The sequence below is a fragment of the Ranitomeya imitator genome, chromosome 1 (genome assembly GCF_032444005.1).
Source record: "Ranitomeya imitator isolate aRanImi1 chromosome 1, aRanImi1.pri, whole genome shotgun sequence".
Lineage (NCBI taxonomy): Eukaryota > Metazoa > Chordata > Amphibia > Anura > Dendrobatidae > Ranitomeya > Ranitomeya imitator.
The window spans coordinates 1,123,456,778-1,123,476,835 of record NC_091282.1 but is presented as its reverse complement, the minus strand read 5'-3'; the positions used below and the strand labels follow the sequence as shown (position 1 = coordinate 1,123,476,835).

At 47.2% G+C, this 20,058-nt stretch overlaps 1 protein-coding gene across 2 annotated transcripts; it reads left to right on the top strand.

Moving 5' to 3' along the window:
• The first annotated feature begins 318 nt into the window (after positions 1-318).
• PAICS (phosphoribosylaminoimidazole carboxylase and phosphoribosylaminoimidazolesuccinocarboxamide synthase) lies at positions 319-18,653 on the top strand. Of its 2 annotated transcripts, none has more exons than XM_069744439.1 (10): positions 319-547; positions 1,266-1,297; positions 8,041-8,238; positions 9,863-10,041; positions 10,167-10,346; positions 10,422-10,535; positions 10,624-10,707; positions 17,266-17,446; positions 18,089-18,247; positions 18,322-18,653. In XM_069744439.1, the coding sequence occupies exons 1-10, from the start codon at positions 495-497 to the stop codon at positions 18,486-18,488; spliced, it is 1,347 nt and encodes a 448-aa protein (XP_069600540.1). In that variant the 5' UTR covers positions 319-494; the 3' UTR covers positions 18,489-18,653. The 2 variants fall into 2 exon arrangements, with proteins under 2 accessions (XP_069600540.1, XP_069600541.1); XM_069744440.1 differs by lacking the exon at positions 319-547 and adding an exon at positions 961-1,063.
• Positions 18,654-20,058: the final 1,405 nt, after the last annotated feature.

Here is a 20,058-nt window from a genome sequence, read left to right as displayed (position 1 = left end):
CATCATTGCCCATCACCTCCATCATTGCTTCCCCCCACCATCATTGCCCATCACCTCCATCATTGCCCCCCCACCATCATTACCTATCACCTCCCCTCACACTCATTGCCCATCACCTCCATCATTCCCTCCATCACCATGATTGCCCATCACCTCTTTCATTGTCTCCCCCACCATCACTGCCCATCACTTCTATCATTGCCTCCCCACCACCACCATGCCCATCACCTCCATCATTGTCTTCCCCCCACCTCCATCATTGCCCATCACCTCCATCATTGTCTCTCCCCACCAATATCATTGCCCTTCACCACACACACACAGCTCACCGCAGCTACACACACACACACACAGCTCACTGCAGCTACACACACACACACACACACACACACACACACACACACACACACACACACACACACACACACACACACATTCCAGCAGCCTCTTCCTCGCTGGATTCCTGGAAGCTTTCTGAGACAGCAGCACGCTGGATGATGACGTCACCCAGCTGGGCTGCCTCAGACAGGAAGCAGAATGCCGGGAGGTGAGCTGCAGTGCTCTGGGAGTCTGTGTGCCTCTGCCTGTGTATGACTGTATGTGTGCGGTGCTGTGCTGTGTGTGTCAGCCCCTCGGTCCTCTCCTCACACCTCCATGGAGCAGCCCCTCATTTTAGGCTTCTCTTCTCCAGCAGCCTCAGCAAAAACCCAGGTTCCTGCTATCAGGTCTTCGCTCCCACATGTGCCCCGTCCTCCTCTGCCCCGTCCTCCTCTGCCCCGTCCTCCTCTGCCCCGTCCTCCTCTGCCCCGTCCTCCTCTGCCCCGTCCTCGTGGATTCCCCTCACACTCACAGATGTTGCTCTGCCCCTAGTGGTGACAGTGGGAATACTCTCCGGTGATAGCCGACTCAGTGTTTTGTCGCTGTGTGTGATTGGTCGGCGGTATAGGTGGGCGGGCACAGAGGCGTCCTCTTATCGTGCGGTCTCCCGCTCTGTCAGTCAGTGTGTGCGGCGGCGCCGTCCTCTCCTGTGCTGGGTTTCCTCGCTGCTTCTCCTCACGGCTAGGTAACAGTCACTCACGTCACCATGTGCTTCTCCTCCCGCATGGCCGCCGCTTGCCTCTTTCTGGGAACCGCCAGTAATCCCAAGCGCTGGGCCTATGCAGGAAAGTGACCTGCTGCACAGCGTAAAGAACTAAAGTCTCAGTATTCCCTGCTGCTGCATCCCGGCACTGACAGCTGTGTAATTATTGTTTTTTTATATTTAGGCATAAAATCAGGAAGATGGAATCCAGCGGAGGTGAGTGCCGGTGTGCCCGCCTGTCATGTGACCAGGGCCATGTGGTGAGACTAGTGGGCACTGCCCTCCTGGGGGTGAGGAGCCACGACACAGGCATGCAAGAGGTTAACCTGTCCCCAGTTCCTTAGTCTCCCAGTAATCGCCACCACCTTTTCTGCACCTCACATATAATTACTGTCTCCTGCCTCCCCTCCCCCGCTCACCTCAGCAGTATCATGTGATTGGGTCCTGCGCTGTATTTCCGTGAGGCCGGTCCGGTCTGATGGACGTCCTGCAGTCTCACACCTGTGCAGTAGCATCGCCGGCTGCGCAGGACATCAATGCCCACAGTGGGGCAGAGCAGAGTACCCCCCGATGCTACTACACAGGTGTGAGACTGCAGGACGTCCATCAGACCGGACCGGTATGTGGATGACACCGGACACCTCATCCACATGTAGAAGAGCCGGCGGACGCCATCGCACCGACCAAATCACCTGGTGTGCTGGGGTTACCGGGAGTCAGGACACAGTGTAGTAACCTGTGAACCTGTGAGTCAGATTCCCTTCTAAAGGCTGGTATGGGGGGCTTCTGACTGGATAGAAAGCTGTAGACTGTGGCCCCCGTTGTCACCTGGAAAGGATTGGGCTTTGGCTTCTGGTCCATGTGCTGAATTGGATCAGTTTAAAAAAAAAAAAAAAAAAAAGTATGAAGTTGTAAGAATCCTGCATCTTTCGGTGTCTTCACACCATTTTTTTGCTGAGCTCTGGCAAAATGGGAGCAGCTGGCTCAGGATGCCACATCTAGGGGTGAACCTAGCCTTTCTGCTGCCTGAGGCGAACTGTAAAAACGGCGCCTCCCCACCCCCACGTAGTAAAATCAGTACAAATAACACTGGTTTACTCTTTACATGTTGGTGTATATGCACACAGTGTAGATAGACGAGTCCGGCTCTACTACATCTGGATGCCTGACGTGACATCTAGATGTAGCAGAGCCGGTAGATGATCGCTGGAGATAACTTTCCAGCAATCACCTACACTACAGCGTTCTCACAATCAGCTGTTTGTGAGAACCAGACTAGTGACCGGAGATAAGTCCCGGTCACGTGCACGGCAGTTCTCACAATAAGTTATCGCGAGAACTGCAGTGGACGAGGGACTTCCAGCGGCGGGACAGGTGAGCCGGCAGACATGTGTAGTAAGCTGCATTTATGCAGTTTCTACGCATGTGACTATCATTGGATGCAATTTTATCGCATCTAATGATAGTCTATGGTACATTTATGGCGTGGCAACGGAGCGTCGCCGCATTGTAAACAGACATGCTGCATTCTGAAAAGACGCACTGCATGTCTGTTTACGTGGGTCTGTCGCCTGCGTGTTTTACTGCATAGTGGAGACGGGATTTCATGAAATCCCCTCCACTATGCTGTAACATCTGGACGTTGCGTGTTGTACGCTGCGGCTCAACGTTTTCTGAACGTGGAAACATACCCTAATGCTTGCAGTCTGTGGGCACTTAAGGGTTAATAGGAAGAAAAGCAGAAAAGGATCCTCCGCACAGCTTCTATATAGTTAGATTCTGTACGTAACACAACCCAAATCACTACGAGAGCTGGCATGAAAAAATACCTTTTACAATAGAAACTGGGTGCAGCCTCCAAAGTAATGCATTGAAGTGCACTTACCCGCATGGGCGGACATACCGCCTGTTCAACCTGTGCAACCGCACAGGGGCCCAGAGCGGGAGGGGGCCCCCGACGGGCATACAAAGCAATAAGGTGAATGACAGCCGGCGGTAGTATTACTGCTAACAGGAGAAGCAGGGGGGCCCGCTCTGCTGCACGCATGTGATATGACAGTTAAACGGGCCCCCCTCCTCACCTGCTAGCATATATTATGCTGCTGTCCAGCCGGCTGTCACTGCTGTGGTCTGCGGTGAGGTGACGGGTAGCAAACGCTGGACCAGGAAGAGAGGACAGAGGGGGAGGGCCTCTGTCAGTGAGTCACTGAAACTTGCTCAGGACCTGTGATGAGGTCAGGACTCTGCTGTTCTGTCATGGTGCTAGACAGTAAGCTTATGTGTGGGGTCGGAGTTGTTTATAGTGTGGATGTAGCAGAGCCGTGTGTGTGTACGAGGTCTACGGAGCAGAGCCGTGTGTGTATGAGGTGTACAGAGCGGAGCCGTGTGTGTATGAGGTGTACGGAGCGGAGCAGAGCCGTGTGTGGATGAGGTGTACAGAGCGGAGCCGTGTGTGTATGAGGTGTGCGGAGCTGTGTGTGTATGAGGTGTACGGAGCAGAGCCGTGTGTATGAGGTGTACGGAGCAGAGCCGTGTGTATGAGGTGTACAGAGCAGAGCCTGTGTGTGTATGAGGTGTACAGAGCAGAGCCTGTGTGTATGAGGTGTACGGAGCGGAGCCGTTTGTATGTATGAGGTGTATGGAGCGGAGCCGTTTTTGTGTGAGGTGAGCGGAGCCGTTTGTGTGTGAGGTGTGCGGAGCTGTGTGTGTATGAGGTGTACGGAGCAGAGCCATGTGTATGAGGTGTACGGAGCAGAGCCATGTGTATGAGGTGTACAGAGCAGAGCCATGTGTATGAGGTGTACAGAGCAGAGCCTGTGTGTGTGAGGTGTACGGAGCGGAGCCGTTTGTGTGTATGAGGTGTACAGAGCAGAGCCGTGTGTATGAGGTGTACAGAGCAGAGCCATGTGTGTATGAGGTGTATGGAGCAGAGCCGTGTGTGTGTGAGGTGTACGGAGCAGAGCCATGTGTGTGTGAGGTGTACGGAGCAGAGCCGTGTGTGTATGAGGTGTACGGAGCAGAGCCGTGTGTGTATGAGGTGTACGGAGCAGAGCCGCGTGCGTGTATGAGGTGTACGGAGCTAAGCCGTGTGTGTATGAGGTGTACGGAGCTGAGCCGTGTGTGTGTATGAGGTGTACGGAGCTGAGCCGTGTGTGTGCATGGAGCTGAGCCGTGTGTGTGTGTATGAGGTGTACGGAGCGGAGCCGCATGTGTAGGAGTAACTATGCGTGGCCATTATACTGTGCGCAGTATCATGTGTGGCCATTATACAGTATGTAGTATCATGTGAGGCCATTATACAGTATTGCGCATCATGTGTGGCCATTATACAGTATGGAGCATCATGTGTGGCCATCATACAGTATGGAGCATCATGTGTGGCCATTATACAGTATGGAGCATCATGTGGGGCCATTATACAGTATGGAGCATCATGTGGGGCCATTATACAGTATGGAGCATCATGTGTGGCCATTATACAGTATGGAGCATCATGTGTGGCCATCATACAGTATGGAGCATCATGTGTGGCCATCATACAGTATGGAGCATCATGTGTGGCCATTATACAGTATGGAGCATCATGTGTGGCCATTATACAGTATGGAGCATCATGTGGGGCCATTATACAGTATGGAGCATCATGTGGGGCCATTATACAGTATGGAGCACTGTGTGACCATATTTTTTGTTTATAATTATTGTTTATGAAACAGTGCGATCAGCAATGCTAAATAGCTGTGGTTGGGACGTGGATATGGGTGTGACTAGTTGTGAAATGGGTGTGCTCAGAGGCGTGGCTTAAAATTTACCATGGTTCGCTGCGCGCACTGCAAACTTTATCCCTCTTTCCCCTCTTCAAAAGTTGGGAGGTATGGTTTAACTGCGCCCCTACTTGTATATGTTTGAGGAAAAGGTGTGTGTAAATGGGTGTGGCTTAAAAATGGCTGTGGTTTTCCTACACAAACACAGAACCTGTTAAAAATTTGAATCCCACCCCTACCTATATGCTTACATAACTTTGTTGCGCTATGGAGGGGGGGGGGGGGGGCGGGAAGATTTCTTGCACAGGGGCCCTCTGCAGTCTGTGTCCGCCCCTGCTTACCCGTATATAGTAGTCACAATATTTATTCGGACATATTACAAAGCGTGCAGGGAGGGATGTGGAAAAAAAAAGCGGACAACGGCCGTTTCGTGCCTCAGCACTTCAACGGGTCCAAAAACCGGTTTTTAGACCCGTTGAAGTGCTGAGGCACGAAACAGCCGTTGTCCGCTTTTTTTTTTCCACATCCCTCTCTGCACACTTTGTAATATGTCCGAATAAATATTGTGACTACTATATACGGGTAAGTGCACTTCTTTTCTACCTCTTCATGGACTATTAACAATAGGAAGCATTTACTTTCTTTTCCCATCCACCCTGTCCTGTGCATGTGCTTGTCTGCACCATTTCTCCAGTGCTCACAAACAGTCCACAGCTACTTCTCTCCTCCCACAGGAGTCAGTCTGACAAGCTGCAGGCACCAGAAAGGAAAGAGGAAAAAAAAAATCTCGGCTCACTCACGCTGCAGAGCCGACTCCTTTGATTCATAGCAGGGAGCCGGCTCTTTGTATCAGCTCGTTCACGACCGACACTCACTAGCATGTATTATGTTTTTTATAGTTACTTACTAGCCTGCCGGTTACTGCTACAAGTCGGCCAGCAATGTGTGTGTGTCCCAGCACAGCAGCCAGCAGGTCAGGAGACAGGGCACCGCTTCTGACTGCACCTCAGCCCTGCCGGGTGGTAAGTGAGTCACCTCACCTGCCACTGGGCACACCGCACATTACCTTGTTTGTGACACTGCACTGTCAGCAATTGTCAGAGCAGGGATTGCAGGGAGAGTCGGCACCACGAGTTCTGACTGCTGCCCCCTGTCTTTAGGAATACTCTACCACTTGAGGCAAAGTATTCAACTCGCCTCATGATAGCAGCGCCAGTGGCCACATCTCGTGTAAGTCATGACGAGTTGAGACGTTCCTCCCCACACATCGAATGGCAGTCCTTGACTGGTGTGAGACATGCTGGGTTCATTAAAAGGCATGTGCTCTGACTCCAGCACGCCCTCTCATCCGCAGAGTCTGATACACAAAACTTATGGAATAGGACCTACGGTGTCTCATGGACCTGTTGTTAAAACTGAAGTGTATATGGGACTATAAGGGTTTGTGTCCACGGGCCGTTTTACATCCGGACTAGCTGCAGATTGAACGCTGTGTGGAGCCGCAGCGTTCAATCCGCGGCGTCCAGATGTTACAGCATAGTGGAGGGGATTGCCTTGCGCAGGCGTGTACTATAGAGGACAGAGAATGAACTTCAATCCAATATTGCAGCCAGCGGGTAAGGAAAGGGTGAATCAAACACCCGAAAACCCCGCCCCTATGGCTGAAGATTGTTCCCTCCAAATTCAGGTGACAGTGTCCCTTTAATACCAGCTCACAGCTGTGTACTTGGCCTTTACTGGCTATTAAAATGGGGGACCCCCTTCCCCCAGCTAAAAACATCAGCTCTCAGCCACCCCAGAAAATTCTGGCACTTAACCTCTCTTTCCACTTGCTCTGTAGCGGTGGCAAGTGGGGTAATAGTTGGGGGGGGGGGGGTGTTTGAGTTGATGTCCCCGTCGGGTGACATCAAGCCCCAGGGTTAGTAATAAGAGAGGCGTCAATAAGACAACTATCCATTGCTAATCCTATAGTTATATGGTAAATAAAGACATGGCCAGAATAAAGTCCTTTATTTGAAAGAAACACACAGGCTCCTTTATTACTCTTAATTACACCATGCTTGCAACCACACCTAATTTCTGCAAAGCCCTCGATCTCCTGTAATAAAAGTAAAATAGAACAAAAAAACAACAATATACCGTACCTGTCCATCATTGTGTCCCATGCAGTAATCCATATCTGGGGGATATACAGTTTTCAACCTGGACGTTCCTAAGATGTGACTGTCCCGGCTGAAAACCACTGTTGAATGAGCTGGTATGAGAGCAGCTTTAGTAACTAGCGGTGACGTCACTGAAGCTGCGCTCCCTCTCGGGCTATTTGCCCACATTGTGGAAATTCTGCAGAAATGTCCGCAGCATTTCCACAACTCCCTGCCGCTGGTAAAACGCATGCGCAATTCAAATGCATTTTCCCGCAAAACACAAGCATTTTGCAAACGTTTTTAGCTTGCAGAATGCTTGCGCTTTCCAAGCAATTTGAAGCATTGCTTGGAAAAGTGATTGACAGGTTGGTCACACTTGTCCAGCATAGTGCTTAACAAGTCTGACCAACATTTTACTATTGATGCTGCCTATGCAGCATCAATAGTAAAAGCTAGAATGTTAAAAAAAAAAAGTTATTCTCACTTCCGACGGCCCCTGATCTCCTCAGCGGCGCTCCTGATACGTTCCGTTCCCAGGGATGCTTTGCGTGAAGGACCTTTGTGACATCATGGTCGCGTGACCATGTGTAAAGTGAGCGTTTCAATGCAATCCTATGGATGCGGAATCGTTGCAATTCCGCAGAAATTATAGACATGCTGCAGATTTTACCGCTACGCGATTCCACAGCATGGGCACAGCAACTGCGGAATCCCGTAGGATTGCATGGGAATGTGGTTTTTAAGAGTTTCCGCTGAGGCAGAAATGCATAAAGTAATGTGGGCACACAGCCTAAGCCTTAACTGCAGTGAACTCTGGCCCTTCCCCCTATTTTGTGATGATCAACCTTGCTGATACTGAGGGTTGTGAGTTTTGTCTGGCTGGTTATAATAATAAAAAAAAAAAAAGGTTTATTATTATTATTACTTCCCTCACGTGATCTGATGTCTGCTTCCCATGTACGTGGTATAGACCCCTCTGGTGTGGTTTCTCCTATAATCGCCATTCGTTGCTTACATGAAGTGATTTCCTGTCTCTTTTTCTCCCGTTAAGAGCTGAGACTCGGCAAGAAGCTGAATGAAGGTAAAACTAAAGAGGTGTATGAGCTCCTGGATCACCCTGGCTGTGTCCTCATGCAGTCCAAGGACCAGATCACAGCGGGTAATGCAGCCAGGAAGGACCACATGGAGGGGAAAGCGTCCATCTCCAACAAGACCACCAGCTACATATTCAAACTGCTGCAAGAAGCTGGTAAGATCTCGTACAGAAGGTTTATGCTGGTGTTTCTCTTTCCCCCCCATCCTTGAATGGAGGAAATGGTACTCAGTGGTTATCACAGTACTGGTATCTGAGGATTTTTGGTAGACATGGAGGGTTATTGTGATGTGTAGCTTGCCTCTAAAGGGAATCTGACACATCGTTTCTGCTGCGTCATCTGATGGCAGCATAATGTAGTGGCAGAGACCCTGATTCCAGCAGTTATGACAGTTCTTAGATGTAGGATGAAGCAGAGGTGAGAAAGTTGCCCCTGGCCGCACCAGGCTCTCTGTATACATTCACTATGAATAGTGATAAGCGAGCATGCTTGCCACTATTTGATGCTGGGAGCTCGCCGAATATTAAAGGGGTTGCTTCACTGGAACTCGGGTCCCCGCCCTGCATGTTTGCTCCTCTTTAGAGGGACATTGAGCATGCAGGGATTGTCTGCCACACACTGTAATGCTACAGCAATGTTGTCATTACAGTGATGGGCTGGCCGCACAGTGTCATCAGGAGCATTTCAGTCCTGGCTCCGCCATGTTCGTCACATGCTGTGTGTGGTAACAGTACCGCCGGTACTGTCTGTCTCAGCGCTGTGGGATCATGCTGGCAGATGTCAGCGTGGTTCCGCAGCTGACTGTGACCCTCAGCTGTGAAGCGGGCTTGGCCTGTTGAGACTACTGCTCCCATCGGGCTGTGTGTGGTGTCACTGATAACCGTGACAGCAGGTGCCGCTGATGAGAGCAGTATCATCTGCCGGCACCTGTGTTCACTGCAAAAAAAAAAAAAAAAATTACATACATATACTTGAACTCTATGTACAGTTTTATTAATGAGGGTATCTGGCTGACACCTGTTCACTAATAAACCTCTGGTATTATATATACCGTATATACTTGAGTATAAGCCGACCCGAGTATAAGCAGAGACCAATAATTTTGCCACAAAAAAACTGGGAAAACTTAATGACTTGAGTTCCATTTCAATATGATCGCTTGCACAGTGCTCCTTGGGATGTATAAAGTTTTGGAAATCATTTTGTATCCAAATCCGGCTTTAAACTTCTCCACAACAGTATCTCGGACCTGCCTGTTGTGTTCCTTGGTCTCCATGATGCTCTCTGTGCTTCAAGCAGAACCCTGAGACTATCACAGAGCAGGTGCATTTATACGGAGACTTGATTACACACAGGTGGATTATATTTATCATCATTAGGCATTTAGGACAACATTGGATCATTCAGAGATCCACAATGAACTTCTGGAGTGAGTATGCTGCACTGAAAGTAAAGGGGCTGAATAATATTGCACGCCCCACTTTTCAGTCTTTGAATTTCCCCCCAAAAATTTAAAATGACCAATAAATTTCGTTCAACTTCACAATTGTGTTCCACTCGTTGATTCTTCACCAAAAATTTATATTTGGTATCTTTGAAGCATGATATGCAGGAAAAGGTTGAAAAGTTCAAGGGGGCCGAATACTTTCGCAAGGCACTGTAGGCGGCAGGCGTCACTCGTGGTGGTGGGGCAGGCGTGGTTTTTTTTTTTTTTTTTACTTCAATAATTGTTCTTGCATCTAACGAATATTGTGATGGATGAATTATTTCCCCCCTCAGGTATAAAGACCGCATTCGTGAAGAAGTGCAGTGTGACTGGTTTCATTGCCACTCACTGTGAGATGATCCCTATAGAGTGGGTGTGCAGGAGAATAGCCACTGGCTCCTTCCTGAAGAGAAATCCTGGGGTGCTGGAAGGATATAAATTTTATCCCCCTAAAGTGGAGATGTTTTTCAAGGTTTGTGTTTGAGGGGCTTCCGTCCTGTACTGTACTTCCATTTAGTCTTCAGAAAACTGCATGTACAGGTGCAATATTTCTGCATTGCCTAGAATTGAAAATAAAAAAAATATATATATTTTTAGGATGATGCCAATAATGACCCTCAATGGTCTGAAGAGCAGCTGATTGCAGCCAAACTAAACTGTGCTGGCCTTGTGATTGGCCAGGCGGAGGTGGACATCATGAACCATTCCACAGCGGCCATCTTTGAAATTCTGGAAAAAACATGGTCAACACAAGACTGCACCTTAGTGGACATGAAGGTTAGGACGTTTCTAGGTCTCGCGGTTAGCACCTTAACGTTGTCAGCATTTTATTATCTGAATTTCTAAACTTAGATTGAGTTTGGTGTGGATGTGACCAAAAAAGAAATTGTCCTGGCTGATGTTATTGATAATGACTCGTGGCGTCTGTGGCCCTCAGGTGATAAGACCCAGCAGAAGGATAAACAGGTATTCACCTGACTTCTAACATTCATAATGGTAAGACTTGGCAGAAGGAATGTTAATAACTAACTTATCTTGTGGGTTTCCTCCCCAGACTTACCGCGATCTGAAGGAGATTACCCCAGAGGCCATGCAGATGGTCAAAAGAAACTTTGAGTGGGTTGCAGACAAAGTGGAGGTAATGTTGTGGTTCCCCTCCCCTATAACTGCTGGTGTTGCTGTGTACTGCTTGCATTCAGAAATCCTGCTTTTGTTTGCTTTGCTGGCAAAAAGTTTGTCTCCTGAGGTAACTTTGTTCCGCTTTTATCTTTATGCACAAAAAAACCTGCTATGGAAAATTTAAAATGTTTCCTGAAACCTTGCCAGACGTGTAACACTAAAGGTACCTTCACACTGAACGATATCGCTAGCGATCCGTGACGTTGCAGCGTCCTGGCTAGCGATATCGTTGAGTTCGACAGGCAGCAGCGATCAGGATCCTGCTGTGCCATCATTGGTCGGCGCAGAAAGTCCAGTACTTTATTTCGTCGCTGGACTCCCGCAGACATCGCTGAATCGGCGTGTGTGACGCCGATTCAGCGATGTCTTCACTGGTAAACATCGGGTTACTAAGCGCAGGGCCGCGCTTAGTAACCCGATGTTTACCCTGGTTACCAGCGTAAACGTAAAAAAAAAAAACTACATACTTGCATTCCGGTGTCTGTCCCCCGGCGCTGTGCTTCTCTGCACTGTAAGTGCCGGCCAGAAAGCAGAGCACAACGGTGACGTCACCGCTGTTCTTTCCGGCTGGCGCTCAGTCAGTGCAGAGAAGCACAGCGCCGGGGGACAGACACCGGAATGTAAGTATGTAGTGTTTGTTTTTTGTTTTTACGCTGGTAACCAGGGTAAACATCGGGTTATTAAGCGCAGCCCTGCGCTTAGTAACCCGATGTTTACCCTGGTTACCAAGGGGCTTCGCATAGTTGGTCGCTGGAGAGTTGTCTGTGTGACAGCTCTCCAGCGGCTACACAGCGACGCTGCAGCGATCGGGATCGTTGTCTAGATCGCTGCAGCGTCGCTAAATGTGATGGTACCTTGGGGGGCGTGGCCTAGCGAGCAATGTGAGAAGATGTGCGGCTGAGCTCTCCTGCCACAATCTCCCTAAACATTGGTACCTGAGGCGCCGCCGAACGCTGAATTCACTCTTAAGAGTGTGCAGGGACCCGTGGAGCAGCAGTGTGCGGTCAGATGGAGAGGAGTCCTGCATGAGAATGACCCGCAGGAGACAGAAGGAGCCGGCAGCGTCTGGAAGCTCTCAGGCCCAAGATGGCGCCGAGACTGCAGAGGAGGCAGCAAGGGCGAGCGCGGCATATCTAAGGAAGATGGAGGTGATCGGTCGGCTGGAACGCTTTGCGAGGTCAGAGGTGGCTGCTAATGAGCTGTCAGTGGCTGAAGGTGAGAGACCTGAAACAACATATGTCCCTGGGGAACAACAAGAAGGAGGGGGCCAGTCGCAGAGCAGTGGGGAAGAACATAGATCCCCTGATGTGGATGCACGTGCTGACCAGCTTGAACAGCCAGACACACTAGACATAGCAGAGCCGACGCTCAAAGATATATTCTCTGTGGTGATGTACAACAAGTCTGCCCTTGCAGCTCTGAACAGTCGTGTGGATGAATTAAAGGGAGAGATGGTTGCTATTAATGCTGCAGTGCGCAAAGTTGAACAGAGAGTGGAGGTGGTGGAAGAACGTGTGGGGAGCGCTGAAGACCAGGTTAATGAACTGTTGGAGGGGGGAAAAAAGTGTGTGCAGCGTATAGCTGAACTGGAATATAAAACTGATGATCTTGAGAACCGCTCCCGTAGGAGTAACCTGAGGATTGTGGGGGTGCCAGAAAAAGCGGAAGGAAATAACCCCACTGAGTACATTGAGTCATGGCTGAAAAACACTGTAGGAGGGGATGGTCTCACTAAAATGTTTTCCGTTGAAAGGGCCCATCGTGTGCCCACCAGACCCTTGCCCCCAGGATCAGCCCCAAGAGTCATCTTGGCTAAAGTTCTGAATTATCGGGACCGGGATACCCTGCTGAGGAAAGCCAAGAACTGTGCGGATCTAACCATAGATGGCAATCGAATCTCCATCTACCCAGATTATTCTGCAGCCGTCCAAAAGCTCCGAATGACGTTTGGAGAAGTCAAAAGGCGACTACGAGACTTGGATTTGCGCTATTCAATGATTTACCCAGCTAAGCTGAGAGTCGCTGCCTTGGATCGGGTGCACTTTTTTCAGAATCCAGAGGAGGCGACACACTGGCTGGATTCTATCACCAAAAATATCAAAGCGGAACGGTCCCGCTGAAGCAGACTGAGTGAAGTGGAAAGAGTACCTGTTATTCAGTTTGAATTTGAGAAGTTAATGGTCATCTCTGAGATGACATATTGTTATGATGGTATATGTGGGTTGTGTTCGGCGGCGCAACGGACATTGCAGTTTGATAAATGTGGACGGGAGAGTGGTTGGAGCATTGAGCTTGTATTGTTGGGCTGTAAAAACGCCCTCTTAGATCTCAGAGAGGGAGAGTGAATTCTTATCAGCTTAAAAGTTGTGGGAGCCAATCAATCTTTTGGGAGGGGGATGGAAGGGAAGGTTGGGAGTTATTTCAGTTGGGAAGGCGGGGGGGAGGATCGAGACCTCCTTTCTTAATGAGTCAAACGTTTGGTACTGTGATATATCATGGGGGGGGGGGGGGGTAGAATTAAAATTCTAAGCTGGAACGTTAGGGGTCTCGCAAATGTCTCAAAGCGGGCCGCAATTCTTCAATATCTGCTGAAACTGAGGCCCTCAGTGATATGCCTTCAAGAAACACACCTGGTAGAAGACAAAGTAGCTATGTTACAAAAAAGATGGGTGAGGAAGGCTTATCACTCGACGTACTCAGCCTATGCTAGGGGAGTGTCAGTATTAATCCACACTTCTACTCCATATGAAGAAGTGGAGGTTATAATAGACAAAGACGGGCAATACGTGTTTATTGTATGTAAGATATTGCATAGATTATTATGTATAGTGTCTTTATATATCCCTCCACCGTTTTCGGGAAAAAAGATACAGGAAATTCTGGGCATATCAGGGAAATGGACTGGAGTCCCGTTGCTTGTAATAGGAGACGTGAATAATATTGCAAATGATCATTGGGATAGGGGCAAACATACAGGGAATAGAGAGGAAGGGAATGTAACACCTTTTGGAAACTACATGAGGGAAATTGGATGGATAGACTTGTGGAGAGTTCGAAATATGGAGAACTACACTTACTCGGCGACGTATGGTTCCTTGTCTCGCATTGATGTGGCTTTGGGAAATGAAGGGATGGATAACTTGGTGCAGGAAGTAGAACTCTGGGCAAATATTCCATCGGATCATTGTCCTCTGATGGTATCTCTACAATTGGGAGAACAGGGGAGGTTGGCAGGTATGGGATGGAAAATTCACTCCTTTTGGTTACGGTTGCTGGATATGGAAAAGATAGGAGAGGAACTGGGTGAATTCTTTAGGATAAACGAAGGTAGTGCAGAGGGTCATATAGTTTGGGATACTATGAAGGCGTTTTTGAGAGGGATCTAATTCAGAGAAGTATCTCGATTTTAAGACTAGGTCTCAAAAACTAGATAAAGCAGTGATGGAGGCATTGGGGGCACAGTGTTCCAAAGCTACGCAGACCCGCATGAGTGGCCCAGTCGGAGGTTAATAAACTTCACATCCGTAAGGCAGAGAGATTGCGGGCATTTCAGAACGAGGCATTCTATGCGGAGGGTGAGAAAGTGGGGCACCTGCTCTCCGTCGTAGCTTCGGCACAACGGGAATCCTCACATATATACGCAATTAAAACAAAGGAAGGTAATGTGGTTACACAAGGGGATCAAATTTTGGATGTATTTAAACAATTTTACAGTGAGTTATACTCCTCTAAGATACATAAAGGTCAAGAGGAGATGAACAGGTATGAGTGCGATTAAGCTTCCTAGACTAGGTGAGGAGGATAGAGAATGGTTAGGCCGAGGGCGGAGGAATTGAGGGTGGCACTGGCGGGTAATAAGGCCCTGGGGGCGGATGGCATTCCGGTAGAGGTGTACAAAATTTTTAATGAAGAAATAATAACTAAATTGGAGAAGGTATTTAATGAGTCGTTGGAGAGGGGCATACTACCTACATCTATGAGAGAGGCCATTGTTGTGGGCATTCCTAAAGCTGATAAGGATCCGCTGAATCCGGAGTCCTACAGACCAATCTCGCTCCTTACAGCAGATACAAAGATTTTTGGCGAAGGCCTTGGCCAACAGACTAACCCATGTGATTGATAAAGTAATCCACCCAGATCAATCTGGATTTGTGCCCAACAAATCTACAGCAATCAATTTAAGGAGACTATATTTAAATATGCAAATTCCAGCCGAAAATGCTGGAAAGAGAGTGGTGGTGTCTTTGGATGCCCATAAGGCCTTTGATTGTGTAGAATAGAATTACTTGTGGTCGGTTCTGTTGTGCCTTGGGTTCGGGCCTAAGTTTATATCTTGGGTGGGGTTGCTATACTCCTCTCCAATGGCAAAAATTAGAGTAAATAATAAATTATCTAATAGTTTCTCATTGCATAGGGGTACAAGGCAGGGGTGCCCATTGTCTCCGTTGCTATTTGCCCTAGCTGTGGAACCCTTGGCTGCTAAAATAAGGGAGGCACGAGAGATAAAAGGATTTGTCTATGGAATGAAGGAGGAGAAGGTGTCTCTGCATGCTGACGATATTTTGTTATTTTTGGGGGACTCGGGGAAGAATCTGGATAACGCGGTGGCATTAATTGAGGAATTTGGGGAATTCTCTGGACTCAAAATAAATTGGGACAAATCGTGCATTATGCCCATTGATGAGGTAGAAAAGGGTACTGAGGAAGTGGAAATGTCAGCAAAATTGAAGGTAGTTTCGAAATTTAAATATTTGGGGATACAAATCACCCTTCCTCTGACGAGGTTTGAAGAACTTAATCTAAGCCCTCTGCTACAAAAAATACGTACCAAAATTTCAGCGTGGAACAAACTACATCTCTCTGTAACTGGAAGAGTGAACCTTTTGAAGATGATTGTGATGCCGCAGTTGTTATATGTACTGCATAATTCTCCAATTTGGATTCCGCAGAGTAGGTTCCATAAAATTAAATCGCTGTTTGGCGAACTAATATGGGGGGGAAAAAACCCAAGGTTTAAACAAGAAACTTTGCAGAGGCCAAAGGCAGAAGGGGGCTTGGCGCTCCCTAACCCTTGGGTATATTTTTTTTTTATCAGCACAATGCCAGCATATTGGAGGATGGGGGGAGGAGATGGGAAAGGGGCAATCGCCCAGTAGTTTGAGTTATTTGATGGGAAAATGGCCTCTGGGTGAGTGTTTGGAAGGGGGGTAATTTTTGAAACTGGGTTCTCGGTTTCCTACTGTTCTCCTAATTCATAAGGTATGGGAAAAAGTTAAACAGATTAGGGGTGTCACAGGCCTTGCCAAATACTCACCTATATGGGATAATATAAACTTGCAAGAATTTAAGCAAATGGAAGGATATGGGCCATGGAGAGAGGCAGGAATTAGAAAGATGGATCAAGGGGGACTTAAGTCATTTGTGGAGTTACAAACAGAATTCCAGTTATCACATTTAAATTTATATCATTATAAAAGAATTCAGCATGCGTATCGGTCGCAATGTCGGAGAAAACTTATTGAGATCCAGATTGATATCACGCTGGCTTCCATTTTGGAGAACAGCGGGACAAGGGGGGCAATTTCAGAAGTGTATAGAGATTTATTATTCACCTTTCTAGCCAAACATCCCATCAAGTCTAGAGTGAAATGGGAAGCTGAATTGGGAGAGATAAATGATGATAGATGGGAATCTATTTTAGAATATGTGACTATGATCTCTATGAGCGAACCTGGGAGGATGTCTCAACTATATGTGATTCATAGAGCTTACAGAACTCCCGATAGACTGTTCAAGATGGGTTTGAGGTCTGATTCCGAGTGTCCACGATGTTCGCAGGAACAGGCAGACATGTTACACATGCTGTGGCACTGCCCTAGATTGTCTGCCTTCTGGACAGTTGTATTGGATTGAATTGGTATATAGGTGTGTCATTCCCAGAGACCCTTTGGTCTGTATATTGGGCTATGTGGAAGAAATAGCAGCGGTATCTATGGTTAAACTGGCGATTGCTAGACTGTTATTCATAGCAAGGAAATTGATAGCTCGGTTCTGGATCAGGGAGGAGCCTCCGACTAGACGAGACTTTCTTACGCAGGCGGACCATATAATTTTATTGGAAAAAAGTATCTATACTAAGAGAAATAAACTAGATGTATTTCAAAAGATTTGGCAGCCATGGATAGAATGGGATTAGAATTGTAGGGAGGATGCATAATGTTATAGATGATGTTCATACTATACAATTGTATTTGAATTGGGGAAGGAATTTCAGATGGGAATTTGGGAAAGCATTAAAGGGGTCTCGAAGGGGGGGGGACGGGGAGGGGGGGGAGTTATGTTCATAAAATATGATTATCTGTGAATAACAGCTTGATGTCATTTGTTATCATTGATTTTCCTTAATAAAAATTGATCTGATTAAAAAAAAAAAATGTGACGGTACCTTTACAATGGTCTGTTCTGTGCTCTTCTCAGTAACTACATTTGATCTGTATCTCACGTTGTCTTTCCTCAGCTGCTGCTGACTAGTGATGGCCAAGGACGGGTTGTTGTGTTGATGGGGTCAATTTCTGACCTAGTGCACTGTGAAAAGATTAAGAAATCCTGTGCAAATTATGGCATCCCGTGTGAACTGAGGGTGACGTCTGCTCACAAAGGACCTGATGAGACGCTGAGAATAAAGGCAGAGTATGAAGGTGAGATCTTAAGTGTTCTGCACCAACTCTGCATATGAAAAGGTTTGCTTTTGCTGTTCTGTCGGACAATTGGAAATTTTAACCAATTGTGAAATTTTTTTTTTTTTTTTTTTTTTTTAAATATGGGGGTTATTGGAAGCAGCTATCAAACATTTTGGCTTATTAAACTTTCATATGATTTCTACCAATGCTGCCAGAATGAGTTATTCAATGAGAATTTAAATTTTGATTATAAGATCTCCGAACCCCCAAAGCATAATGGATAAATGGGCAAGTAAGAGATTTAAAGGGGGTGTAAGAGACAACTTGCTTTCCGCTGCCATCGTCCTTTCTTCCTCATAGCTTAAATGAAGCCATAACAAGCTTCTGTGGCTTTGCAAGAGCTAACAGGAAGTCCCATTCTGTAGGTATTCGCCCCCTAAACTGCTTCTCTAGAAGCAAATAGGGCCTTGTATGAGCCCATAATTCCCCAGAGTCCGTCTCTGTACTTAAAGCATTAGATGTGACCAGCAGGACCTTTATAGTTATGAGTAAAACTACAGTAGTTGCTTGTAATGCATAAAACTTAACTGTTGCCCAAGTACCCAGTGTAGGTGCCCCAATATGACACTTGCCCACTCCATGATCTCATATTTCTCCTAGGAGATGGCATTCCCACAGTGTTTGTTGCGGTTGCTGGTAGAAGCAATGGTTTGGGTCCTGTCCTCTCTGGAAATACAGCATATCCTGTCATCAATTGCCCACCGCTCACTGCTGACTGGGGGGCCCAGGACATCTGGTCTTCTCTGCGAATGCCCAGTGGTAAGTAAATCCTCAGGAACATGGTGGTATCATTGTACGTGTCTGAGCATTGACCATGTCCTGTCTCCTCACAGGGCTGGGCTGTTCTACCGTGTTGTCTCCAGAGGCGGCTGCTCAGTTTGCAGCGCAAATATTTGGCCTGAACGATCATCTGGTTTGGTCTAAGCTGCGCTCCTGTACTCTGAACACGTGGATTTCCCTCAAGCAAGCAGATGCAAAGCTGAGACAGTGTAGCAAGTAACGGCTCGTCATAACACTGAGTCTCTCAAATATGGCAGAATGATAGTTCAGTCACTTCTGACCTACAATAGGCATATATTTATAGTACATGTGATGGTTATAGGGACACAAAACGTGGGTTATACTGGTGTAAAGATTTTGTAATAAACGAAATTAAGAAATGCAAGGTTGTCTCCCTTATTAATTATATATGTGCAAACAGGCCTTTATAAAGGAATATCGTGGGACTAAAAAAGTGGTCCCCAGGGCATCTTCATAAGGGTGCCAGCAGTTATGGCTACAAAATATAAAGGAGACCCTTTGCAATGACAGGATTATGGTTGAGGTGGTTCGGCAATTGACAGGCACAGTGGTGGTCTCGTCCTTTAAATGTTAGTATGTCAACAGTCCTTCATGTGCTACTAGGTCAAGATGTGATAACACGACCAGGCAACATAATAAATCTTGGGGGGGGGGGGGGGGGGAAGTGCACTAAGTAGTGCAAGATAACCCCCCCACCAAACAAAAGAACCAACTCCATACGACTATATGAATAAGGAGTATACAAGGAGCATAAAGGTAATCAGCAAAAATAACAATACTTTATTAAGTTACATGTAAAAATACAACATACCAATATTAGTAATGTGCTAATAACACAAACAATACAGTACTCAAGGATGGTTAAAAATAATACATAAGTGGGCAACCCCCGGTGTGCACCATCAATAGAGCCAGTGTACAAGCAAACGGTTAAAGTGTGCCGCTATAGGTGCATATATCTGTAACTGCACCAATACATTTAACCATGCCCAGTGGCGTAAGAGGAAGATGTAACGTCGCTCCACTTACCGATGCAGGGCTCCAAGAGGGGGCACACCGGATGGGATCCACCTATGCGACGCGCGTTTCGCCCAGAGACAAGATGGCTTTATCAAGGGGAGAAAGCCATCTTGTCTCTGGGCGAAACGTGCGTCGGGGGTCGCATAGGTGGATCCCGTCCGGTGTGCCCCCTCTCGGAGCCCTGCATCGGTAAGTGGAGCGACGTTACATCTTCCTCTTACGCCACTGGGCATGGTTAAATGTATTGGTGCAGTTACAGATATATGCACCTATAGCGGCACACTTTAACCGTTTGCTTGTACACTGGCTCTATTGATGGTGCACACCGGGGGTTGCCCACTTATGTATTATTTTTAACCATCCTTGAGTACTGTATTGTTTGTGTTATTAGCACACTACTAATATCGGTATGTTGTATTTTTACATGTAACTTAATAAAGTATTGTTATTTTTGCGGATTACCTTTATGCTCCTTGTATACTCCTTATTCATATAGGTCAAGATGTGCAGAAAGGGGTAACTTTCTGGAGGGGTTAGTGTTTTTTTTTTTATTATACCTGGATGATGCCTCCTGCTTGGTCAGTGTCATGTAAGGGCAATCTAATTTTACTTTACGAAGCTTAGAATATGAAATGTTTTAATACAGAAACTGACTAAAGTGGTGGTGAGGGCACATCACAAATTTTTGCATCTTGCCTAGGAGGCACAATGACCATGCAAAGTATTGCAGTGCACAGGTGCTGGGCCTC

Bases quoted from the DNA above. Each gene is read 5' to 3' on its own strand.
- PAICS (XM_069744439.1), top strand. From the start codon at position 495: ATGATGACGTCACCCAGCTGGGCTGCCTCAGACAGGAAGCAGAATGCC. The intron at 548-1,265 runs GTGAGCTGCAGT...TTTTATATTTAG, and splicing joins AGGAAGCAGAATGCCGGGAG to GCATAAAATCAGGAAGATGG. The intron at 10,042-10,166 runs GTTTGTGTTTGA...ATATATTTTTAG, and splicing joins AAGTGGAGATGTTTTTCAAG to GATGATGCCAATAATGACCC.